Genomic DNA, 24,138 nt, shown 5'->3' on the forward strand with positions numbered 1-24,138 from the left:
GGCCCTGGGAGACAGAAAGGAAGGTAGCCCTGGAGCCTCATCACATCCGCATATCAAGGCCTTCAAGGCCAACCTAGAGCCACCCAACTGCTCTCTGCCTCTATCCAGCATAGAATCCTTCCCCTGAGCCTTGCCTCATGAAGCCTGAAAACCTCAAACAAAATCAGGCTGCTTAACTAGCCTATACTGCCTGGAGTCCCAAAACAGATCTTAACTCTAGCGGACTAATACAAGGAGCATGGCTTATCCTCAGGAAGCCTCTAAGGTCTTGGATCTCCTAGATTCTTGAATAGCCGATACAAATCCTCTTCAAACAAAAAAAGTCTCCCTTTAAAAGGGAAGTTTCCAAAGGCGAGAGACTTGCACCAAGAATTTGCAGACCAATTACGAAGCCAAAGTAGCCATCTGGGTTCAACTGCAGAGGCCACTGAACGTGAGGAGATGAAGATCATACAGTGTCTGCCAAAAAAGTAGCAGATTCCATTCTTGCTGTGTCCTTACTCTCCAGAAGCTGTTGAATCCAGCACGCTCGGAACACAAAACCATCACAAATCGAAATCTGAACAGATAAAGCAGCGGAATCACACACATGCCTCATAGGATTCTCAATCCTTCTATCCTGAGACCTTCAGAGAATAACTACCCTCAGCAGGGATAGTGGTATGCTGCGTGACACCATGACCAAGGCATTCACACGTGGATACTGAAACAAACACTTAAACTTCTCCAGAGGGAGAGAGATACAGCTTACGAAGGGCCTTAACATGCCAGAGACCCAATTCAGGAGCTTCCCATTCCGTCAACACCATTTCCTCTACCTCAGAGAACAAGGGGAAGGCCTTTGTGGACTTATGGACACCTTTAATAATTGTGTCCAACAAGTCCTTCCAGAACAGAGACTTCTGCTATCCTGAGGCAACCTAACCAATCAAAGCCACAATCTCCTCCTTATGAAATATTTGAATGACCTAGTCGATCTTATCAGAGAACTTTGCCTTCCTCTATAGAGACTACATGCAGAAAAAAACAGCCCTGACCGAATATACTGCAAAGGCAGGCTTTTCATCAGGCCTTTTAATAGTACAGGAATACTGGTGTAAAAATTTGAGAATTCAGCAGTTTCGCTAGTCCAACCTGGCATGGATAAAAAGACAGAGGTGTTGGAACTAAGGCCAGAGACGCATCATTCTCCATTACAAAGGCCCTACCCCTTACTCCGCTGGAGTGCCTCAAATGTGTAGTAATCAAACCAAATCTAAAAAAGAACAGCTTGGATCCTGAAATCCTTGCAAACTACCACCCTATTTCAAACCTATCTTTCACAGCCAAGATCATCGAAAAATTCGTACACTCCCAACTTGATGATTATCTTGAAACAAACATCCTATCACCAACCCAATATGGATTCAGAAAGAACCTAAGCACAGAAACTCTCCTACTCTCTTTGAATGACACGATACTAAGGATTTGACAAAGGCAAAAAATACCTACTCATTTTCCTTGACCTCTCAGCTGCCTTCGACACAGTAAACCACAATATACTCCTATAACGACTAGCTGAAATCGGTTTAACTGACACCACCTTAAAATGGTTCTCATCCTATCTGACAGAACCTACCAAGTATCAATTAACAACATCCCATTCAAAAAGATTAGCCTCAACACTGGAGTTCTCCAAGGATCAGCGTTATCGGCCACTAACATATACCTTCTTCCCATTTGCCAACTTCTAAAAGATAATGGAATCACCCACTTCCTCTATGCTGAGGACATTCAACTTCTAATTCCCATCCAAAATTCAATTGCAGAAACGTACAAAGAAACATCTGCTCTACTTGTCAAACATCCAACATCACTGAAACTCAATCAACCGACAAAACTGAAATAATCCTCTTGGACAAAAAAACCCAATCCAACTCCACCCCCCTATTACTTGACAACCAAATGAACTCAATACTCCCTGTAACCCACACCAGAAACCTAGGAATTATCATTGACAAAGATCTTTCATTCAAGAACCATATATCAAACAAAATCAAAGAGGGTTATCACAAACTACTAAACACTAAGACGTTTGAAAACATTTCTTAACCCTTATGACTTCAGAACTGTTTTACAGCTACTCATATTCAATCGACTACTGCAACTCCCTATTGATTGGAATACCATTTTCCACCTCAAACCTCTCCAAATTCTGCAAAATTCAGCAGCCAGAATTCTGACAGGAACAAAGAAGAATGACCACATTACACCTATACTGATTTCACTACACTGGCTTCCAATTAAAGCCCGAATTGAATACAAATCCATGACCATCATTCATAAATTACTAAACAATGAACATCAAGATCAAATTGGCTTACACATAACCCCCCAGAATCCCCAAAGAAACTTGCGTTCTAACACAGGCCGCTTAACTATCCCCTTCAGAGATGCTCACTTAACTAGTGAAAGAGCTTTCTCCATTGCTTGCCCTAAAATATGCAACTCCCTCCCAAAGGATTTGAGAACCCAACCTAACCTCAAAACTTTCAAAAAAGATCTAAAAACATGGTTGTTTCACAAAGTCTACATTGAAACTCAAACCTCACAACATCCCAAAACACAAAGGAACTACCAACTAAATACATAAAAGAACTGTCTCCAACCAGTACCTAACAAACCCTCCTAACTCAAAAATGAATTTTTTCTGGACTATAAAAAGATTAACTTTTTGTTTAATATATATCCTGTTATACTTTAATTCGCAATTGTTAAGAATATGACACTTTGAATCTTGTAAACCGTTGTGATGGCTTCACCGAATGATGGTATATAAAACTCAAATAAATAAATAAATAGTGCATCTGAAATTTCAGCATGAGAAGAAACACATTCCAAGCATGGGGTGGGGGGGGGAGACATGACACTTAGGAACTCCCCCTGGAGGTCATCGCATAACCTTCCCTGTCAGGTTGCAGGCAGAGCACCACGGCCCGCCTGCAGCCGTAGTCCCTGCGACATTGATCCTGCCCAGGCTTGTCCGTAACACTGCCAAAACTATGTCCCCAACCCAGTCTCACAAGAATCTGAGGCCCCAGAGTCTCCCTCAGAAAAGTTCACTTACCCCACAGGCAGCCAACAAATAACACCTCTCCCCTACAGACTGCCTAAGCAGAGGCTCAATGCTCTCCTGATTTTAAGAGCCCGTTCCTTTAATACATTTTTTTTTTTTAAATTTAAGATAGCAGGGCAGAGAGATAGGGGAAGGGGATGGAAGGAATGGGGAGAAGCCAAAAAATGTTCCTTCTTTTTCTCCATTATTTTTTTTTCTTTATAAGGAAAAAGCCCCTGGTCCTCTCTCCCTCCTGGTTCTATCAAGTTCCCTCTGCACTGGGAACCCCAGTTCCTGGGCTCACAATTACTGGCAACACCAGCAGCCTAGCTCAATACAGCCTTCAAAAAATCCTGTTGCACCACTAGTTCGCTCATCTGCTAGAGGCAGAGAATGTTGGATTCTTCCAGTGCTGCATCACCTATACATAGTGTCCTGTCACTGGAGAAATCAGTATGCTCTGCCACCATCTGCTAATAGGATCACCCAATCCACCTGTTGGTACTGGAGTAGTGGATCGAAATGGAAAATGCAGTTTTTGCCTGATCTTCTTGGCAGAAGGGCTCAGGCTCTTTCAAGTTGACTGGGGATTGTCTATTGAATGCAGCTTTCAAGTCTTGCCATGGATTTTCCACTGGATTCAGATCTGTATTTTGACTCTGCCATTCAAGGATATTCCCTTCTTGCTGAAACACACCATTATTGCATTTGCTTTGTGCTTAGAATCATCATCCTGCTGAAAGGCAAATTTTCTCTCCACTCCCAGGTCTATGGTAGACTAACAGGTTTTCCTTCACCCATCTTTCCTTCAATCTTTACAAGCCTCCCTGTCAAATAATCCTCACAACAAAATGCTGCCACTATCATGCTTTACTGTTGGGAAGGTGCTGGCAGGCTGATATGCTGTTTAATGCCACATATTGTTTAGCAGTGAGATCAAAAAGTTCCACTATAGTCTCAAGCCACAAATTTTTCTCTCACATGCATGCAGTGCCCCTTAAATGTTTATTTGCAAATGCTATGTGGCACATATGTTTTTTCTTCAGCAGTGTCTTCCCTACTACCACCCTCCCAAAGAGGCAATGGGAGCAGTCACCAGTTTGCCCAGTCTTAGCCAGAGACCTCTGTAGTTCTTTTAAAGTAATCTTAGACTTCACATTATTTACAGCAGTTTCCTTAACTCACAGCTACAGAGGGAGGGAAAGCCAGATCGCAGCAGTCTACTGGTTGTGCCAAACTGTTTCCATTTTATAATGATAGACTTGACATTGTCCCAAAAAGATATTCAAACATACTGAAATTTTTTTTATAGCTTTCCACCAATCTATTACCTTTGAACAGCATTGTCTCGACTTCTTTTGGCAGCTCCTTGTTCAATATGTTTTGACCTTTGCTTCAAATTCACTTCAAAATCCAAATAGAGATCACCCCTAAGTGTGTATATCATCACCCCTAAAATTCAACCTGGCACTAAATTTTATTTGGTTATTTTCTGTTGCCTTGCTCGTTCAATAAATCAGGCGTATTCCCGATGAATTTAATAGGAAGGAAGAGGATGGTTTCATATCTTTATCTATGGGCAACCCCCTCGGTGCCTCATTGTTCTAATCATTAACACACCCTCCAACCTCCGTTTCTTTTATTAAATATGCTATTTAAAAAATTTTTTTAGAGCTAGACAACAGGAAAGTCCCTGTTTTTATTAAACTTTTTTTATATTTTTAACTTTTGTTCATGTATTTCCCCCGTATGAAACGTTCTTATCAGTTCATTAAACCATCAGAAATATGACCACTTTACTTAGCTTTGAAATGTCCGTGCTTGCTCCTGGTAATGCTCAATTACTGGGAGCAAGCATGGATATTTAAATTACGTTCTGAACAACCGGCAGGGCTGAACGATCAATTGCATTGGTTGTCTCTCATTTAAAAGAACTCTGTGATAGGTTAAGCTGGTATCCATAGTGTTCTTATAAAACAGGAAACAGGAAGTAGGAGAGGTTTGAATTCCGTCAGAAGCAGCGTTACATGGAGGCTTTTTTTGAGCACCTAGGAAGCTGAGGTGGCAACGGAAGAATATTGCTTTGGATTTTATGAAATACGAAAAAAAGAATAAAAAGGAGATGGATAAACCCTGACGAAGACATTCGGTGTCGAAACTTAGCGCAAGTCGGGAAGGTTTGAAGCGAGAGTTTTCAAAGCGGGATTTTGTTAACAGACGGACATTTCAAAGCTAAGTAAAGTGGTCATATTTCTGATGGTTTAATGAACTGATAAGAACTACATGAACAAAAGTTAAAAATATAAAAAAAGTTTAATAAAAAACGGACTTTCCTGTTGTCTAGTTCTTAATTTTTTTAAATAGCATATTTAATAAAAGAAACGGAGGTTGGAGGGTGTGTTAATGATTAGAACAACGAGGCACCGAGGGGGTTGCCCATAGATAAAGATATGAAACCATCCTCTTCCTTCCTATTAAATTCATCGGGAATATGCCTGATTTACTGAACGAGCAAGGCAACAGAAAATAACCAAATAAAATTTAGTGCCAGGTGAATTTTAGGGGTCAAATTCACTTCATGCAACAAAAACTCTATTCTTTCTCCAGGAGTATTTGAATCAGCTCAAACATGGGTTGCTCTGTTTTGATGTTATTGTGGTTTTGTTAGTAGTAATGTTATGTCCTTGATTATGTATTTTATTGTATAGCTGACTGGATAACATTTTACAGGTGGGTTATAAAGTTTTAATAAATGTGAAAAAGTAAAAATTATGGGTTTTGAGACAATTTTTCAAACTGGATATAATTTGGGTTTAAGAACTGCCATACTGGGTCAGACATCAAGCTCAGTATCCTGTTTCCAACAGTGTCAAATCAAGATCACAAATGCCTGGCAGCATCCCAAACAGGAGATAGATTCCATGCTTCTAACATCAGGGATAAATAGTGGTTCCCCCCCACTTCCCACGTGTACTTTGTTAATAATGGTTTATGAACTATTCCCTATGATAATGGGTGTGAAGACTTATTCAGTGAAGACTTATTCTCAATTATTTTTGGAGTATTTCTATAATTGTTCTCAAATGATGAAAGTGTAGACTATATTTTGTAGATCAGTAGAGCAAACTAATATTTTGATTTGTATTTCTTAAGATAGCAGAATGTGAAAAAAAGTGTACGAGAGTATGAAGACTTTTGTAAGGCACTGTATTTGCTCCTCATTAGATGCATGGCTGGCAAGCAAACTAAATTTCTGGTTGTTGCTACTACTTGCATTTTTGACTTATGAAAAGAGGCTACCTTCATCTGACCAAAGGAGAAATTTGGTCTTGTCTTATAATTTCCTTTCCTTGAGTCTAGCCAGACCAGTCCAGATGCACGAGTTATACTCCCCAGCCAGCAGATGGAGACAGAACTGAGGGCTCACTATCACCCCTTGTCGGGTCTGGTGCTGCCCTCACTCAGCCTGCCAATATTCTATGTCAAAGTGAACAAGAGATAAACAGGCTTCAATGCTTTCCCACCCAAGGGCTTCCAGGGAACCAGGAAACAACCAATTATCCACAACAGCAAAACTAAATAATCTTTACAAAACTCATCTTCCAAGCACCAAACAGTATCAGCAGAAAGAAAGCACTTAGGTTTTATTTCCAGAATCTCTGGCTATAAGAGAATTGAGATGGAGCATCATAACCACTGGACTCTTCACCACAACCCTTTGAACTGTTGGAACTGCAATGGATTCCCCTCCAAGATTGCGCACTAGAGTCACATACAAGAAACGTCAGTCAATTTGCAGCTACTAGGATTACTGGGCCCCTGTGACCCAAAATTCTTTGCAAAACCACACTCAAAAACCAAAGGGCAAACACAGAGAAGCCCATCTGCCGGCCATTAACGAATCAGAGCATCCACCTCCAACAACCCAAAAACCTTCCTTTGACTGAAGGCGAGATACCTGAGCATTTCGCTGAGGCCATCAGATCACCAGCGTTCCCCATTTGTCTATTATCAATGAAAACATCTCCTTTGTGAGAGACCATTCCCCTGGGTCTAAGACATTGCAGCTGAGGAAATCCGCTCCAACATTTTCTATTCCCACTATGCGATAGGCCAAAAGGTCTTTTGGATGCCTCTCTGCTCACTGCATCAGCAGAGAAACTTCTTGAGCAAACTGCCAGCATTTGGCTGCTCTTGTTGATTCACATAAGAACAGCTGTCACATTATCAGAGAAGACCTTACAGAAGCAAGGCAAAATGCAAGTGCACCAATCTGATTACTTGTCTCCAAACAACTGAGCGACCACTGCCTCCTGCAGTGACCAGCTTCCCTAGGCTAAATGATACAATGTGTCCCCCAACCAAAACTGGCATCAGTGGTCAGCATGATCCAAATTGGAGATTCCAAGGTCACACCTCTCTCTGGATTTTCAGACACCATCCACCAAGTCAAGCTGCACCTCATGTCTTCCAGCAAAATCAGGTGCTTGGTCTACTGTTGAGACTAAGCCCACCACCTGTACAGTAAGGCCCTTTCCAAGGACCTAATGTGAGTCCTCATCTGCAGAACTCCAATGTCGCTGCCACAGAACTCAGAACCTAGAGATACCTCCAGATTGTCAGGAAATGCAAACTCAATAGAAGTCTCACTTGTTCCTGCAACTTCCAAATCCTTTCCTTTGGTAGGTGAACCCAACTTTTCTCATCATACAACATCCCCAGATCCTCCAGAGTCTGCAACAGGATCAATCTGCTTTTCTGAAATTTGACCCATTTCAGTTCCTGAAGCAACCTAATTATACTCTAGTCATCACCAAATTGCCTTCCTCTTTGGAATTTGCGCATATATGGATAAACCAGAATATCTTGCTGACGAAGGACTCCTGCCTACCATGACCATCATGGAGTCGAGGTGAGACCAAAAGGAAGAGCCTGAAACAAAGTGCTGACCCAGCATTGCAAAAAAAAAAGCTATGCTTGATGCTTCTCCCTTATCAGGATATGAAGATACGCTTTGGACAAATCCAGAGACTTCAGAAACTCCCCTTGCCTGATCACTACTATTAATGACTTTAATGTTTCCATTTTCAGTAACCTTCAGAGCCCTATTCATATGCTTGAGATACAGAAAGGGATGGAAAGCAAGTTTGCTTACCGTAAATGGTGTTTCCGTAGATAGCAGGATGAATTAGCCATGCTGTTGATGGGACTGTCTATCAGGGCTAGGAGGCGGAGCTTTATCAAAGCTAAATGCAGAACTTTGCTCTGCGGCTGCGCGTGTGTTCCCACGCAGGAAGACAGATTCTCCTCAGTCGGTAATTAAACTATAGATATATTTTATTTATTTATAGATTCTTTTATACCGAGGTACGTATAGCTATACATCACCTCGGTTTACAGTGAAACAATAATTTAGCAACCAGCTGTACATAAAACAGTTTGAACACAGTAAAACATTTAACTGTAAAGTCTTTACAAAAAAAATGCTGACTTCATTAACTATGAAAACCATGAAATATTAATATTTACATATTATGCGGGATAAAATTAACTGACATAGGCAAAACCAAAGTTCCATTAAGGTCAAAATGTTGCATGAAAGACATAGGGGGGTATGTTTGTAGTATTGACTGTCCAAGGAGGAGGGTGGGTACGCATGGCTAATTCATCCTACCTACAGAAACATTTACGGTAAGCAAACTTGCTTTTCCCGTCGATAGCAGGGCTGAATTAGCCATGCTATTTATGGGAGTCCCAAGCTCCTGATCACGCCCTGATTGTTTGTATTCATGTGGAAGTGGGCATGAGCGAAAGTGGGCAGTCAATTAATTCTTCATGGATTCGTAAAAGATTGTAAGACTGCTTGGCCTATTTTTGCATCTGCAGAGGCTTGAAGGTCAAGACAGTAATGGGATGTGAAGGTGTGCACAGATGACCATGTGGACGCTTTACAATATCTAGAAGTGGAACATGTCTCAAGTGAGCTATGGAAGTTGAGACTGCTCATACTTGATGGGCATTCAGATTTCCAGATAGCAATGTTTTTCTTTGAAGACAGTAAAGAATACATTGAGTTATCCAGCTGGATATAGTGCGCTTTGATACTGGTAGTCCTGGCGCATAGGGATAAATGAGAGAAATAGTTGGGATGGTCTGGAATCAGATTGCATTTTATTCTTATAAGCTAGTGCTCTTTTGCAGTCTAGCGTGTGAATACGTTTTTCTCTGTCATTCTGGTGAGGTTTTGGAAAGAACGTTGGAAGTTCAATTGTCTGGTTTAAATGGAATGCAGAGACCACTTTTGGAAGAAATGAAGGATGAGGGAAGAAGTTATTGCTAGAGGTGCAAAGTATATTCTCAGATTCCCATGCTACTGTTTGTTAATTTATCAGAACTCACGATATATTTTCAGGGAACCAGAACAGCTACGAGTTTACCTCGACTCCCACTCTGTTTAGATCCAAGGGTTGAAGGCTTAATTTAGAGAAGACATTAGTTAATTTTGACGCAATTTTGTAATAAATATTTTTATTATTTCCTAGCTAGCTGCTGGTATTTACATCTTGGATCCACAATTTCCTTTAAACGATAACACAGGATAAAAAATCTTTATATTCGAGATGTAAATTTTCCTTTTCTGCATTTCATTTACTGTGTTTCAAATTTCTGAACAAAAAGTTCTGTATATTTGTTTTGAAAAATTCAATAAATAAATTAAAAAAAAAAAAAAAACCCCACCTGCAAGTGAGGTATTTTGGGTGCGCTGACTCCAGTGGTTCAAAGAGGAACGTCAATTGTTCTAAAACAACGTTTAGATCCCAGGCTACTGTTGGATTGGTGACAGGAGGCCGTAAATGAGTGAGGCCCTTGATAAATCTAGCAATCAGTGGATGTAAGGCTATCGATTTGTCTTGATGTGGCCTATGGAAAGCTGCGATGGCTCTTAAGTGAACCTGCACAGATGCAGTTGTGAGACCTGAGCTATATAGATTATGCAGGTAATCCTGGAGAACTTTTGGAGAGCAATCGGTCGGGTTGAAGTGGTGTGTTGCACACCATGTAGAGTAATATTTCCATTTTACTTGGTAATTTTTTCTTGTTGACGGTTTTCTTGCAGCCAATAGGATGTCTTGTATATGAGACAAGAGTCCTTGTTCATTTAGCAATGAAGCCGTGAGATGTAAGGTGTGCATCAGATGTAGTAACAAGTCGCCTTTCTGAGACAGGAGATCGTTTTGGCCTCCTAGAGGAATTGGAGTCATGACTGACAGCGTGAGTAGATGCGTGTACCATGGTTGACGTGGTGACGCTGGTGCGCTGAGTATGAGATTCGCTGAATCCTGTATGCACTTCTGAATTGTGCGGGTTATTAGTGGAATCGGAGGAAAGGCATATAGTAGGCTCTCTGTCCACGGTATGAGGAAGGCATCCTGTGATACTCGCAGAGGACTGGGTAGGATTGAGCAGAACTGTTGTACCTTTCTGTTTTGCTTGGTAGCGAAAAGATCCATGACTGTTAAGCCCCATAGTTTGAAAATATTGTTTGCTATTTGTTGATTTAACTCCCACTCATGTGGGTGAAAAATTCTGCTGAGGTTGTCTGCTCGAGAATTAGCGATACCTGGGAGATATGTCGCCTGCAAGTGAATAGAATTGCTGTGAGCCCATTCCAATATGAGAACTGCTTCCTTGCACAGGTTCCAGGAACCTGACCCTCCTTGTTTGTTTATGTAATTCATTGCCGCTTGATTTTCTGTATAGACCATAACTCTTACCCCCCTCAGGTATGGAGCGAAGGTTTTGAGAGCATTCCTTATTGCTCTCAGTTCTAGCAAGTTGATTTGGTAAGTGCATTTGATCAGTGACCACTGTCCTTGTGTGTCTAGATTTGAGGTGAGCTCCCCAACCTTTGTGCGATGCATCGGTTGCGAGTACTGCATGGTGTGGAGGGTTTGAGAACAATGCACCCTTGCTGAGGGTATTCCTTTGGAGCCACCACTTCAAATCCATCCTCATGTCTGGTGTCAGTGATAGGATTTGAGACAGTGACTGTCGATGTTGAGACCACTGGGATTTTAGTCCCCACTGCAGTCTGCGCCTGTGCAGGCGGGTATTTGGAACTGTGTGAATGTCTGCCATGTGTTCCAGAATTGTTAGCACTAATTGAGCTGATGGTTTTGGCATAGACTATAGTTTGAGTAGGAGTGTTCGCATAAGAATTTTTCTTTCCTTTGGAAGGAAAGCCCTGATTCTTGTTGAAACTAGTTGTGCTCCTATAAACTGAAGAGTTCATTTATTTATTTTGTGTGTTTTTATATACCGAAGTTTGGAACATGCCTTCATTCTGGTTTACAGATAAAACTTATTACAATGAAATGCAGGTTAGAATACCAATGAAATAACGTAGATTTTCATAATAATTTATTATGAAAGTTGTTAGATAATGATTTTCGTAACAAAAACAGCAACGATAATACATAAATTATCTGAATACAGCAACAAAATAGATAGATTTGTAAATAGAAGCGACTTTATACAAAATGTGTCGTGTCTGTTCTATTATGTCAGTTAACTAGCAGTTAAACATGTCTACTAGTTACCTCACGGTTGAACAGGTGTACTAGATAATCATTTCAATTTATTATAATTGACATAGGTAAGTATCAGTTTGCACGGGTAGATTCGATATATTTAAATTTGAAGGAGTCGGGGGGGGGGATTGTTGAAAGTTTAACTTTATTGGCAGATTAGGTAATTTAGTTCTACTGAAGCGTCAAATTTAGCTGTCTAGGTAATTACACTGCGATGGTTTCTTGCAATGGTGTTAACCGATGGCGTCTGTAAATTTGTTTAATTAGGAATGTTTTAAGTTGTTTTTTTTGAATAGTTTCGAGTCGTGTTGTAGCCTGAGCTTTTCTGGTAGAGAGTTTCAGAGGCGAGGATAGGCTATGGAGGCCGCTCTACCTCTAATTGAAGTAAGGTTAGCTGTTGATAATGAAGATATGGTGAGCAGGGCTATATAGGTAGATCTGGTGTTGTGCTGTGGTAAATGCTTTTGGAATATAGAATTTAAGCACTCTTTTTCATTGTTTGTGTTTTTGTGTATTATGATGAGTAGCTTGTATTCCACCCATTTCGTTATGGACAGCCAGTGTAGATCCTTTAGTACTAGGGTAATGTGTTCTGATTTTTTGTGATTGGCGAGTATTCTCGTGTGACATCCTGTAGGTGGTGAAGGAGGCGGGTGCAAGATTTGGGAAGGCCTATTAGTAGTGAGTTGCAGTAGTCGAATGTTGAGAATATAAGGGATTGAAGAATGGTTCTGAATTGTGGTTGGTTTAGGAGAGGTTTTAGTCTTTTTGGTTTTGAGAGTTTGCAGAATCCTTCTTTGGTTTTCATGGTTATATGTTTTTTGAAGTTCATTTCAGTGTCAAACCAAATCCCCAGGTCTTTTACATTTTCGTTTAGTTTGATCATGGTTTTGTCAATTTGCATTGTGTTTGTTGGGTGCGTGAGATGGTTTTTTCTTTTGAGGAGCAGACATTCGGTCTTTTCCATGTCAACGCATAGATTCATGTGGTTTAGAGTATTTTTTATTATGTTGAGATGGTTGGCGGTGAGTTTGAGAGCATTTTCTATGGTGTTTGATACTGGGATGAGGAGATGAATTGTCATCTGCGTATATAAAAGTACATGATGTTGAGGTTTGAAAGTAGGTGACATAAGGGGAGAAGGTGTTAAAGAGTGTGGCAGAAAGGGCTGATTCTTGTGGAATGCCGGTTTCGAGTGGGGTTAGCTCGGATATGGAATTGTTCATGTTTACTTGAAATGTTCTGTTTTGGAGGAATAATTTGAACCAGTTTAGAGTTTTTTCGGTAAGACCAATTTCCGATAGTCTTAGGAGTAGTGTTTGATGGTCGACCGTATCAAAGGCTGCTGATAGGTCCAGTAGAATGAGGATGTATTGTCCGTTGTTGAAGCCTTTCAGTATTGTGTTAGATAGGTTGAGAAGTCGAGTTTGTGCTGTGGTATTTGTGGAATCCATGTTGTGAGGAGTATAGAATGTTTATATCTAGATGTTCAGTCAGTTGTTTCAGGGCGGTCTTTTCAATTAGTTTGGCCAGGAATGGTAAGTTTGAGATGGGGCAGTAGTTATTGAGTTCAGTGGGGTCCAAGTTCTTTTTTTTATGGTGGGTTTGATTGTTGCCATCTTGAGGTTGTCTGGGAGTTCGCCTTCAAGTGATTTGTTAATGATTGCAGATATGGTTGGAGCGATGGTATGTGATAGTTCTTTTAGGGTTTGTGTTGGTATTATCAAAATAGTGGCTTGCAGGTTTTAGTGATTTGATTAGGTTTTCAGTTTCGATGGATGATATAGTTTCAAATGATGACCAAGGAGTGATTTTGGTGTTTGGTTGCATGAGATTATTGGGAGTTTTGATTATGTTTTCCATTATTTTCCATATTTTGTTTTTGAAGATTGCTAGATCCTGGCTTAGATTTTTGACTGAGTGGTTGATATCATTGCTTGTCTGAGTTTAGGTTTTTAACTATGTTAAACAGAGTTTTAGGGTTTTTTGAGTGGTTTTGGATTTTTTTTGCTGTAGTAGTCTCTCTTTGTTTTGTTTATAAAAGGTTTCTGTAGATTGCAAGGAAGGTTCGATATCTGGCTAGTGTCAAGGATTTGTTTTTGCGCCATTCTTTTTCCTTTTTTCTGAGTGTTGATTTGGCATTTCTTAGATCTTTGTTGAACCACGGATTATAATTCTTTCTTTTGTAATTGATCTTTTTTGTTCTTTCAGGGTTTAAGTTGTTGGCTATATTTGTGGTGATGTTTTGCCATGAGCATGTTGCGTTGTTTATGGTGGTAATGTCTATGTCTTTTAGTTGTTTTCCAATTCTTGTTGCAGCGGTTCAAGGGGGAATGGAGGTCTGAATTTGAAGTAGTATGGCTTGTTGGGTTCCTGGGTTGAGGTGGATACTATTTTTGTCTTACAGTTTATAAGAAAGTGGTCGGACCATGGTACTGGTGTGTAATTTACGGTGGGGTTTGCTTGAAATTTATCATTGGTGAATATCAGGTCTATTGTGTGTCCTGCCTTGTGTGTTGGTTTGTTTATCAGTTGTGTGAAGTTGAGTGCGTTTAGTATATCCATCAGGGCTTGAGTGTGGTGGGAAGGGGGGGTTACTTCGGCATGTAGGTTAAGATCTAATATGATTGTGGGTTTCTTGTTTTTGATGGTAGAGGTGATGAGTTCAATTAATGGAGATGTTGTTCTTTAGTAGTTTGGGGGGGGGGGGGGCAGTACATCAGTATTTGGAGTTTTGTGGAATCGAATAGGGCTATTTCATATTGTTTGGGCATTGAATTCGGGACTAGTTTCATAGCAAGGTATTTTTTGACTATTAGCATAATTCCACCGCCTTTGCAGTATAGCCTGGGAATTGAGAATATATCGTATGTGCTATTTGCTAGTTGATTAGTTATTACATTGATGTATTTTTGAGCCATGTTTCTGTTATTGCTATGAAATCAGGTTCTTGTTCTTGTATGTCAGTTAGTAACATTTTTTTGGTTATAGATTGAGTGTTTATGAGTATGAAGGAAAGGTACATGAAGTATTTTAGTGTGTCATTGATGGAAATCTTTATTAGGATCCGTTGTCTTATTGCTGGGAGTTTTGAGGTCTCATGGTACCTCAGTTTTGTTGATTAGTTGGGTGTTGATTGTGTAAGGTCTCATGAGTTATGTTGAGAATATGATGTAAAGTTGATGTTCGAGGCGTGTTTCAGAAGGGTTTGGCTGTCAGGTTGATCTCTTAGGTAGTATTTTGTCACTTGTGAGTTCTGTGGATTGTGCTTGTCCCTCTGGACTTGAAAGCGTGTGAATGGGGATGTTGGTGTGTAGGTCTCACTTCGGAGGTGTGTTTGGAGGTTGTTGTGGGTCTTTGAATGTGTCGGATGTGCTGTTTAAGAGTGTTTTGTGATTCTGATGTAAGGGGTTGTTCAGATGGCTCTCTCTCATGTGATATGTTCTGTCAATTACAGAGAAGGAATGACAGGGTAGTTGTACAAGCCAGGTGTGTGAGTGTCAGTTGATGTTAGAAGATTGCTCGTCTGTTTGAAGGGGTATTTCAGGGGTGCAGATCAGAGGAGTAGGATTATTCTTTTTGGGTTGTGTGTTTCCTTGTTGGAAGTCAGCATGTAGTATGTCAGTAGTTGTATGGGTGCTGGTTCAGTCTCATCTCAGTCAAGTCCTGATCCTGGTTTGAAGGCTCGTAGTGGGGTAGGGCCAATTGGGGCTCTAGTCGAGCTCTGTGTGAGTGTTCATGATTGGGTTAAAGGTTCTCGCTAAGGGGCAGGCTCCTTATGCGCGCGACGCACGGTGCGTGGCGCCTACGGCTCCCTAGCAGCATCTTTAAAGGTCCCACGTCGCATCCGGATGACATTTCTGATCCAGAGGCGGTCTCATAGTCGAGGTCAGCGAGCGTGCTTTGCTGTCAGTACCTGGGAGAGGCCTGGGGAGCTCCAAGGCTGCGGGCGGTGCCTCATGGTGGCGTTCGGGCGTCTGAGTCGGTCGGCTGTCCCGTGAAGGCTCCAGGTGAGGTCCCCCGTCGTTTGAGAGGGGGTGAGTTTGGATTTTTCGTAGTTTACAACTAGGCTCAGTTGGTGAAGGCATTCAATAGTTTGTCTGACGCGAGTTTGTAGCATAATTGGGTCTGAGGTGACGATTAGCCAATTGTCGAGATAGGGAAATAATTTGACTCCTTTTTATCTTAAGTGGGCTACCACCACTGCCATGCATTTCGTGAAAACTCTGGGAGCTGCTGAGAGTCCAAATGGAAGGACCTTGCATTGGTAGTGTTTGCCATTGCACTGGAAGCAGAGGTATTGCCAAGATGCGGGATGCATTGGGATATGAGTGTAAGCATCCTTCAAATCTAGGGAGCACAGTCGTTTCGTTGTAGAAGAGGCAGAATAGACTTTAGAGATACCATCTTGAATTTCTCTTTTACCAGGTGTTTGTAAACATCTCTGAGATCCAGAATGGGTCGTAAGCCACCCGATTTCTTTGGAATTAGGAAATAGGGGGAGTAGAAACCCAGACTCCAATGAGATGGAGCTATGGATTTTATTGCATTTTGAGTGCGTAGGTGAGATATTTCGTTTACCAGCTGTGTCTGGTTTCCTAGGTTCACTCAGATGGTTTAGGCGAGGGAGAGATGGTCTGGTATAGAAATTCAGTTGATACCCCTCTTTGATAATTTGCAATACCCAAATATCTGTGGTGATAGTTGACCATACTTGTAGGAATTTGGTTAGTCTGCCTCCAATGAAAGCAAGGGTGATGGCCCTATTATCTTTAAAAAGACGATGCAGGTTTTTGATTAGCTTGAGTTTGTGGTTGTGCCCGTTGGTTTCTGGGAAGACCTCTGCGTTGCTGATTTTGTTGCCCCTGGTGGCGTTGAACCTGTGGCTACGAAGCTGTCATCTTTGACATATCTTTGATATGTTGAACGACGAAATTGCGGTAGGTAGCGACGAGAGAACGATGTATGCAGTACGGAGTTAGTTAAGGACTGTACTGCTACAGATTGTTCTTTTAACTGTGCTACGGTCTCTTGTAGGCTGTCTCCAAACAAGTTGTCCCCTTTACAGGGGAGGTTTGCCAACTTTTCGTGGACGCTTCACGAATAGCACTGGATCTGAGCCAGACTATACTATAAGCTGCTCCGGCCATTGCAGAATATCTAGAATTTGTTTTAAAAGATTCATAGATCGTTCTGAGGTGTCGTGTCACTTCCTCCATATCTTGTAATGGTTGAGGCGGTGACGGTGCTGTCTCTGTCGCTGGAAATAGGAATTTCAATTGTTGGACACACTCAAATATTGGACTATATAAAATTGGTGTTGTCCTATGCGAGCTGTCAACATCGCAGACTGGGGGGAGCACTTGAATGAGTTTTAGCCTTCTTAGCTCTTTGTAGCGCTGACTCCACAACTATAGAGGCATATGGCAATTGTGGTGGTGAATAGAACTTAGATTGCCTCATCTTGAATTTTAAATCTATCTTCCTTGATACCAGAGGAAGTGAGAAAGAAGTTTCCCAAGACTCCTTCAAGAGAGAATCCAAAACTTGATGGGACGGCAATGTAGTGGGTTCGGAGGGAAGATCGAAGAATTTTAGTATCCCTAAAGTTTCTGCTCTTGGGTCTGGAACTTTCAGTGTGTCCAGATGTAACATTCCCACTTTATCGAGAAATTTCGGGTAAGAAAGGTCCTCCGGAGGAGAGTATGGCTCCTGTGGTTCCTCTGGGGAATTGGATGGATATCCCGTGGAGGTGTCGGGAGAGCTAGATGGTGAAGAGGGAAGTGTTCCCTTTGGATCCTGGGGTTGCAGATGCGGAAATGGAGAAGGATCTCCTGGTGGAGATATGGATGGAAGTGGCAGGATTAATGGAGACGTAGGTCTGCTGAGTGGTGTAGTCTGTCCCAGATTAGTTGGTGATGGATGTGATATCTGTAAATTTGACTGCATGGAGGCAAATAAATTTGTGAGTACCGAAGAGATTTGCATTATTGCCTGCTGTGTGAAGTCAGGCATCCCAGGTGGGATAGGGGTATGTGGAGGAAGGTCATCGGGTGGACCTGTTTTCCCCTGTAAAGGATCTGGCCGGTGTAAAGATAGGTTACGCCTGCGAGATGCTGAGAACAGATCGGAGTACACTTGGATAGATGATAATGATGAAGACAGATGCTTCATCACTCCAATTGTCTCGTTTGTCCTCGTTTGGAACCCATATCTGGTTGAGTCGGATACCAAGGAGCAGAAAATCCTTGTGAGCTATGTGAAGGACTGCGGTCACTTAGGTGATGGTGTTTGGATTTTCACTTGTGAGGTTGAGTGGTATCCTTATGGGAGTGCACAGAGGATGGTATAGAGGAAGGCCTAGGATTTGGTGGTGACTGTTCCACTATCTGTGCCTTTTGTGGTTGAGGTCCCTGTGGGTATACCTGTTCTACAGGGGATTGCAGTGCATTAGACGGATTGTGCGTCGATTTGGAGTCCATATGCTTCGTATGCATTGATTTTTGCGTCGGATGTGCCGAGCCCGATGCACTATGCGCCCGCTTCTGGTGTGGATGCGTCAAGTGTCAATTTTCTGCTTCGGCGCAGAGTGTGTCAGCGGATGGGTGTTTCGATGATGATTTCGTCGACGCCGATTGCGGTGTTCGATGTGCATGCAAAAGTGTCTGTCTGTTGCTTTGGCAGCACCGAATTCAGCAAGTCTTTCACTGGTTCTGATGGTGGCCTTTGATTTGAATGGCCTGTGGTATTACTACTTTCTTGCACCCGATGGAGGAGACTAGGTTCGGTCTCTTCGATGGTGCTTTTTCTTATGTTCATGCCTGTCACCCATGGAAGGGTCTACTGAGGCCACCCGTTTACTCAGAGTGGACTGTCTGGGCGCAGACCCGGCTAAGAGTGCACCCCAGAAGGAGGTGCATATGATCCCCTGACCTTCCTAAGCCGGTCATCTTCTCAGCCCTTTGCAGACGGGTTCTCGGCGACATTCTGCTACAATGAGGACAGTCTTCTTTCCTGTGGTCTGGGCCCAGACACAAACAGCATAGGGTATGTCCATCCGTCACGGACATAATTTTCCCACATAAACGGTTTAAAACCCTAAAGGCCGTGATGTGATGTTTGCTGAAAATTATTATTTTTTTTATACTTCTGAGGAGAAGTGCTCTGCGTGTGATCCCACGCGCAGAAAAGAGATTGAGGAGAATCTGTCTTCCTGCGTGGGAACACATGCACAGCTGCAGAGCAAAGCTCTGCATTCAGCTTTGGTAAAGCTCCGCCTCCTGGCCCTGATAGACAGTCCCATCAACAGCATGGCTAATTCAAGCCCTGCTATCGACAGGAAAAATACCCTCCCCTTTGGAGCCATGAAGCAAACGTAGTATCTTCAAAGATCCCTTCTGACTCCAGAATAGGAAACGACAAAGCCACTTTAAGGTATTTCAAACCACCTTCTTCTTTTGAACGGAGACAAGGTGAAACCATAAATACGTCTGAAATAGGATGGTAAAAGTCAAGGACATAGCTGCCACTGAATACCTCTATACCCCATTATCTGAAGCAATTTGAACCCCATCTCTGATAAAAGGCTGGAAAACGTTCTCTCTCTTGCACTGGAACCTAGGTGCCCACCCCCTCATTATGAACTCTGAGCACCAGCTGCAAAGTCAGTTTTGGAATCTTTGGAGACTTTTGCTAGCACTTCAGGGCTGGAACCTACTATAAGGCCTGGGGGATGTTGGCCATTTGATGATTTACCCTCTCTTTGAGCTTGGTGTCCCAATAATGGCTCCTAGCAGGCCACAAGGCACAACACCCCTTTTGGCCTAACCTCTGGCACCCTGGGAGCCTGGGTGTGAATGTGTGGAATAGCCTCCCAGTGGAGGTGGAGACAAACAATATCTGAATTCAAGAAAGCATGGGATAAATACAGGGGATCTCCAAGGAAGTGATGAGTATAATGATAAATTAATTGGCTAAATGGGCCATACTGTCTTTCTGCCATCATGTTTCTATGACCTTCTTAAATCACTCAAGGAAGTCACACAGCCAGAGGATAAAACATCTTCCAAATTCTCCTCAAATTCTTTTCTGGCCCTCTTTTCCCAGATCCCTGAAAAGATTTTTTTTTGTAAAGTTGACTTATTTTCTCCTCTGCCTAGTTTCTCTGTCATTCTGCATTGTATCCACCCTTGTTACCCACCCTCCCTGTTCATTGCATTTTCCATCTTTTAGTTGATAATGTAAACCGGTATGATGATGTATACTAATGTCGGTATATAAAAGTTTCAAATAAATAAATAAAGCAATAGCACATGATGGCAGAGAGGAGGAAGTGGCCCCAGAGCACCCTGGAGCTGCAGACTGCCTCAGGCAAAAAACCTGGTAAAGACACTTCATAATCTCCATTGACAGGCTAATGCAGATAGGGGCTCCTGCAATTTAGAGCTCAAAGCCCTGCTCAAACCAGTCCCTGCATCCCCCTTCCCCCCAAGGCTGCCAAAATCAAATCCATTACCATGGGAGAAAAAGGAGGTGGCCCTCTGTCCGGTTTTCCTCCATACCAAAGATCCAAGATGGCTGCTGGACCCATAATAGTAGTGTCCCTGCTGGCCCAACAACCCTGCAAGCAGCAGCTCTCCTGAAATGATTTGCTCCAACAAACTGTCTCTCTCCCTCTCCTCCATGCACATTTAGCAAAATCCCCTATACCTCCCCAACTGAAAAGACCTGATGTGTGGTGCAACCTACACAGAATGGGAACTTTTTCCTGTGCCCTGTGCTGATATTCCCATTCCCCACGGACCTCAGAACACAAAAATACCAGCAAAATAAGGAGCTCTCACAACTTACACGGAAGACTATATACTTTTTTTTTCCCCCAAAGCAACTTTAAAGCCAAGCAGCCCAGGCAAAAGGGGAAAAAAAAATCAAGACAAAACCCTACCATCTGGAGAAGAAAATGTGGTAAAGACGACCTAGGCCCCCCACATCCATGTAAGAGAAGAGGGGAGAGTGAAAGGGGTACTCACAGCACACCTGCACCGATCCTGTTCCTGAAGGAAGCCCCTTGGCCGTACGGCTGTGACTGACTAGGGCAGGTGTCAAAAGACTTTCACCCAGGAGCAACTCAACTGGGGGAGGGAGTCCACCACTAATCACCCCAAAAGCAAACCCAAAATAACCAGCACCCAGCCTATAAAACACAGATCTCAGTCAAAGCACGAAATATACTTGCCTACCATTCATTAGAGACAAAGAATACTGGCAGACTTAGGGGCAGCATGGGGCCATATAAAAAGGTGATATGAGAGAGAGTGTCTTCAGCTCTCTCTCCATCTTCTGGCTGGGGAGCATAACCCAGGCATCTGGCCTGGTCTGGATGGATGAGGAGGAGTAAATTTCTTTGTACACAGGTAATTATGAAAATCTTAAAAGTTTGCAGTGTGTTTTTTTTTCTCTGTGAAAATGCACAATTTCCATGGCAATTTGAATCATTCTAGATATGTAGTGGGCCACACTTGGGTTTCACAGACAACTAATGCTCAGCTGTGGCTAAATGAGAAACTAGAAGATATGAAATGGCTCAAATGCTATGTAATGGGAATACAAATAATATATCTTTCTATTTAGTATCCTGGTAGAAAATGTTCATAAAGTTAAAATGTAATATTTGAAGGGTTGAGAAAAAAATACATTTTTTCCCCAACAGGGACTAAGAATATAATGCAAGATAATCACTTATTTGGTAGCCAGACCTGTATGACTTGTGCTACTCTTATATGTCTATGCTGACTTACCTGTGTTGACCTGGTAAACTGTGTACATATATAAAAATAATTCCCAACAAATCCCACAATATGCCAGGCAATCCTCAAAAGGCATGATTCTTTTTTTTTATTAGAGATAATGTGTCAAAAACAATTATGGTATTATAAAGGATAATGCTTTAAGAACTGACTTACAACCCCAGTGCTATACATCCTATCCTAACTCAAAAGGAGAGAGACTGACAGACCTGTCCATCACGTCCAATCTTCACTGGCTTGTGCTCATTCCAAGGATTGGTAAGGTGAGCGGATTTAGTGAAGGGTAATTCACGCCTAAATGGTATCAAATAAAACTGGTATTTATAAAATGACCACTAACCTTTTAGAATATGCATGACAGTGAAAGGCTGTGTATATTACAAATACTTTAACATATTCAATTCAAAGATACATAGATATAACTATAACTTGCTCTGCTTGAATGAGGGTGACCCATTACAGAAAATATTAATTCAGTTGATAGAAGTAAATACAGAGCATATTTGTGTTCAGGGTTTTGAAAAAGAATTTGCCTGCTCCCCTGAGAGGAAAAGTGTATTTTCTAGGCTGGTGAAACAGCCTGTGATGGTAGGCCAGAAAGCAGGGGGAAGGGGACAGGAGAAATGAATTCTTACCTAATAATTTTGTCTCTTTGAATCCAGTCAGACCAATCCCGAACGCATGGGTGTATCTCTCTCAACCAGCAGATGGAAACAGTAACAGGCTCACTGACATCCCCCATACAGTATATTTGATTTATATCCCACCTTTCAGACAATTCAAAGCAGATTACATTCAGGTACTGGAGGTATTTCTTTCCTATACAGACTCCCGTGCTGACTTCAGCCTACCAGTATTCTATGCAACAAGCTAAGATAAACATAATACACTAAATTTTTTCCTCACTTCCCATGCAAAAACCAAAGGGCTTCCAAGAGAGAACAAACAGAAAAGAAATAGAACAGACATATCCTACATTCCTTCACAAGGTTTATTACCTTAATACAGTAGGACACTGGTTCAGAAGTCTTAAGAGCGAACTTTGCAAACAAAGCCTCTTCCTTGGCTTGAAGGTCAAGATAACGCTTTCACACATGCAGAGAAAACCAGGTCACAGCTCTGCAAATCGCCAAAGGTGTCACTAGTCTAAGCCCTGCTCATAAAGCCACATGTGCCCTAGTAGAAAATGCCCTCAATTTCTTGGGAAGCAGCTATCCCCTTTTGATATGCAAGCCTCTCCTATCAGAACTCTAACATCTAAACAACAAACCTGACTTGCTTTGAAAGGAAGGGAGACATACTATCCTGTTAAGGTGAAAAGGTCAAACAACCTTGGGAATGATCAAAGGAACCACTTAGATCTTCACACCTTGTCTGAACCCCCCCCAAAAAAAGACTTCCCTACACCAGGGGTTCTCAACTCAGTTCTTGGGACGTACTTAGTCAGATTTTCAGTATATCCATAATGAATATGCAAGAGATAGATGTGCATGTACTACCTCCATTGTGGGTATCTTAAAAACCTGACTGGCTAGGCATGCCCTAAGGACTTGGCTGAGATCCACTGCCCTACACCAGAGCCAGTAACTATAAAACTCGTTTGATGGAAAAGACTGCTACCAAAAAAATACTGCCTTAAAAGTAGGTAGTTTAAGTGGCACCTCAGCAACTCAAATGGATGGCCAGTCAGGTATGTCAATGCTAAATTCATACTTCAGGCAGGTACTGACTCTCTCATTAGAGACTGAATATGCTTCGTTTTCTGAAAGAAATGACATTTGGATAAGAGTGACCATCAACCAGCCTCTAACAGGTAATAACTCCCAAAAAGTATAGGTAGTGGTTAAGAGCCAACCTCTATCCAATTCCTCCCCCCCCCGCAGTAATTCTAAGACAGCTGGCACCAAAGCTCTTCTTGTGGAGATCTTCCAAAACAAGCATAAAACCTCAAACAACTTCCAGACTCTAACATATACCAAGGAAATGAACATTTTCTTGTACCAACAGATGAGCACTCTTATGGGCCAGGCTGTAAAACAAAACAGACATCCATGTGACCCACCAGCCCCTGAAGTGTAGGTCACTATCCTGAATCAACAGCAGCAGATCCTATCCAGCATCTTTACTAGATCCACATACTAGAGATGCCTTGACCAATTAGGAGCTACTAAGACACTAACACTCGATACTTAGCAATCTTCTGCAAGACTATGCCCATCAGAGGACAGAGGGAACATCTAAAGAACAGCTTTAGCTGGCCAGTCTTGAATCAGGGCATCAAACTGGATGCTCCTCATATTTCTTGGGCTGAAAAAAAAAAAAATGTTTGCGCTATGTTGCGGAATGCCATCAAGTCCATCACTGGTTCTTCCCATTCTCTACTCTCACCTTAATTGCAGCAGAAAGCCCTTTTTACATGCTTCTCCTAACAGCATCTACTACTTTCACCACATGCCAATACCTGGTCTCCCTCAGAAAAACATATGCCACTGCTGCAGTACTGTCAGACAAGATCCTGGACCTCCTGACCCTGAAGAATGGGAGCAAACTAAATGAGAACCTTCCTTATTGCTCTGGTTTCTAACTGATTGATGGACCACTTGTTTTCTTTTGGATTCATTAGTACCATGAGCCATTAACTCTTGAC

The 24,138-nt window shown here is 42.0% G+C and overlaps 1 protein-coding gene across 4 annotated transcripts in view; it reads right to left on the reverse strand.

Moving 5' to 3' along the window:
• The window catches only part of YTHDC1 (YTH domain containing 1), a 177,565-nt gene that overhangs the window by 53,972 nt on the left and 99,455 nt on the right, over positions 1 to 24,138 (reverse strand). For all 4 annotated transcript variants that reach the window (XM_029600717.1, XM_029600702.1, XM_029600709.1 and 1 more), the window contains one exon: positions 21,701 to 21,785. In XM_029600717.1, coding sequence (XP_029456577.1) covers positions 21,701 to 21,785 — 85 coding nt within the window. The remainder of the gene's footprint in view (positions 1 to 21,700; positions 21,786 to 24,138) is intronic.

This window comes from Rhinatrema bivittatum, chromosome 1 (genome assembly GCF_901001135.1).
Source record: "Rhinatrema bivittatum chromosome 1, aRhiBiv1.1, whole genome shotgun sequence".
Lineage (NCBI taxonomy): Eukaryota > Metazoa > Chordata > Amphibia > Gymnophiona > Rhinatrematidae > Rhinatrema > Rhinatrema bivittatum.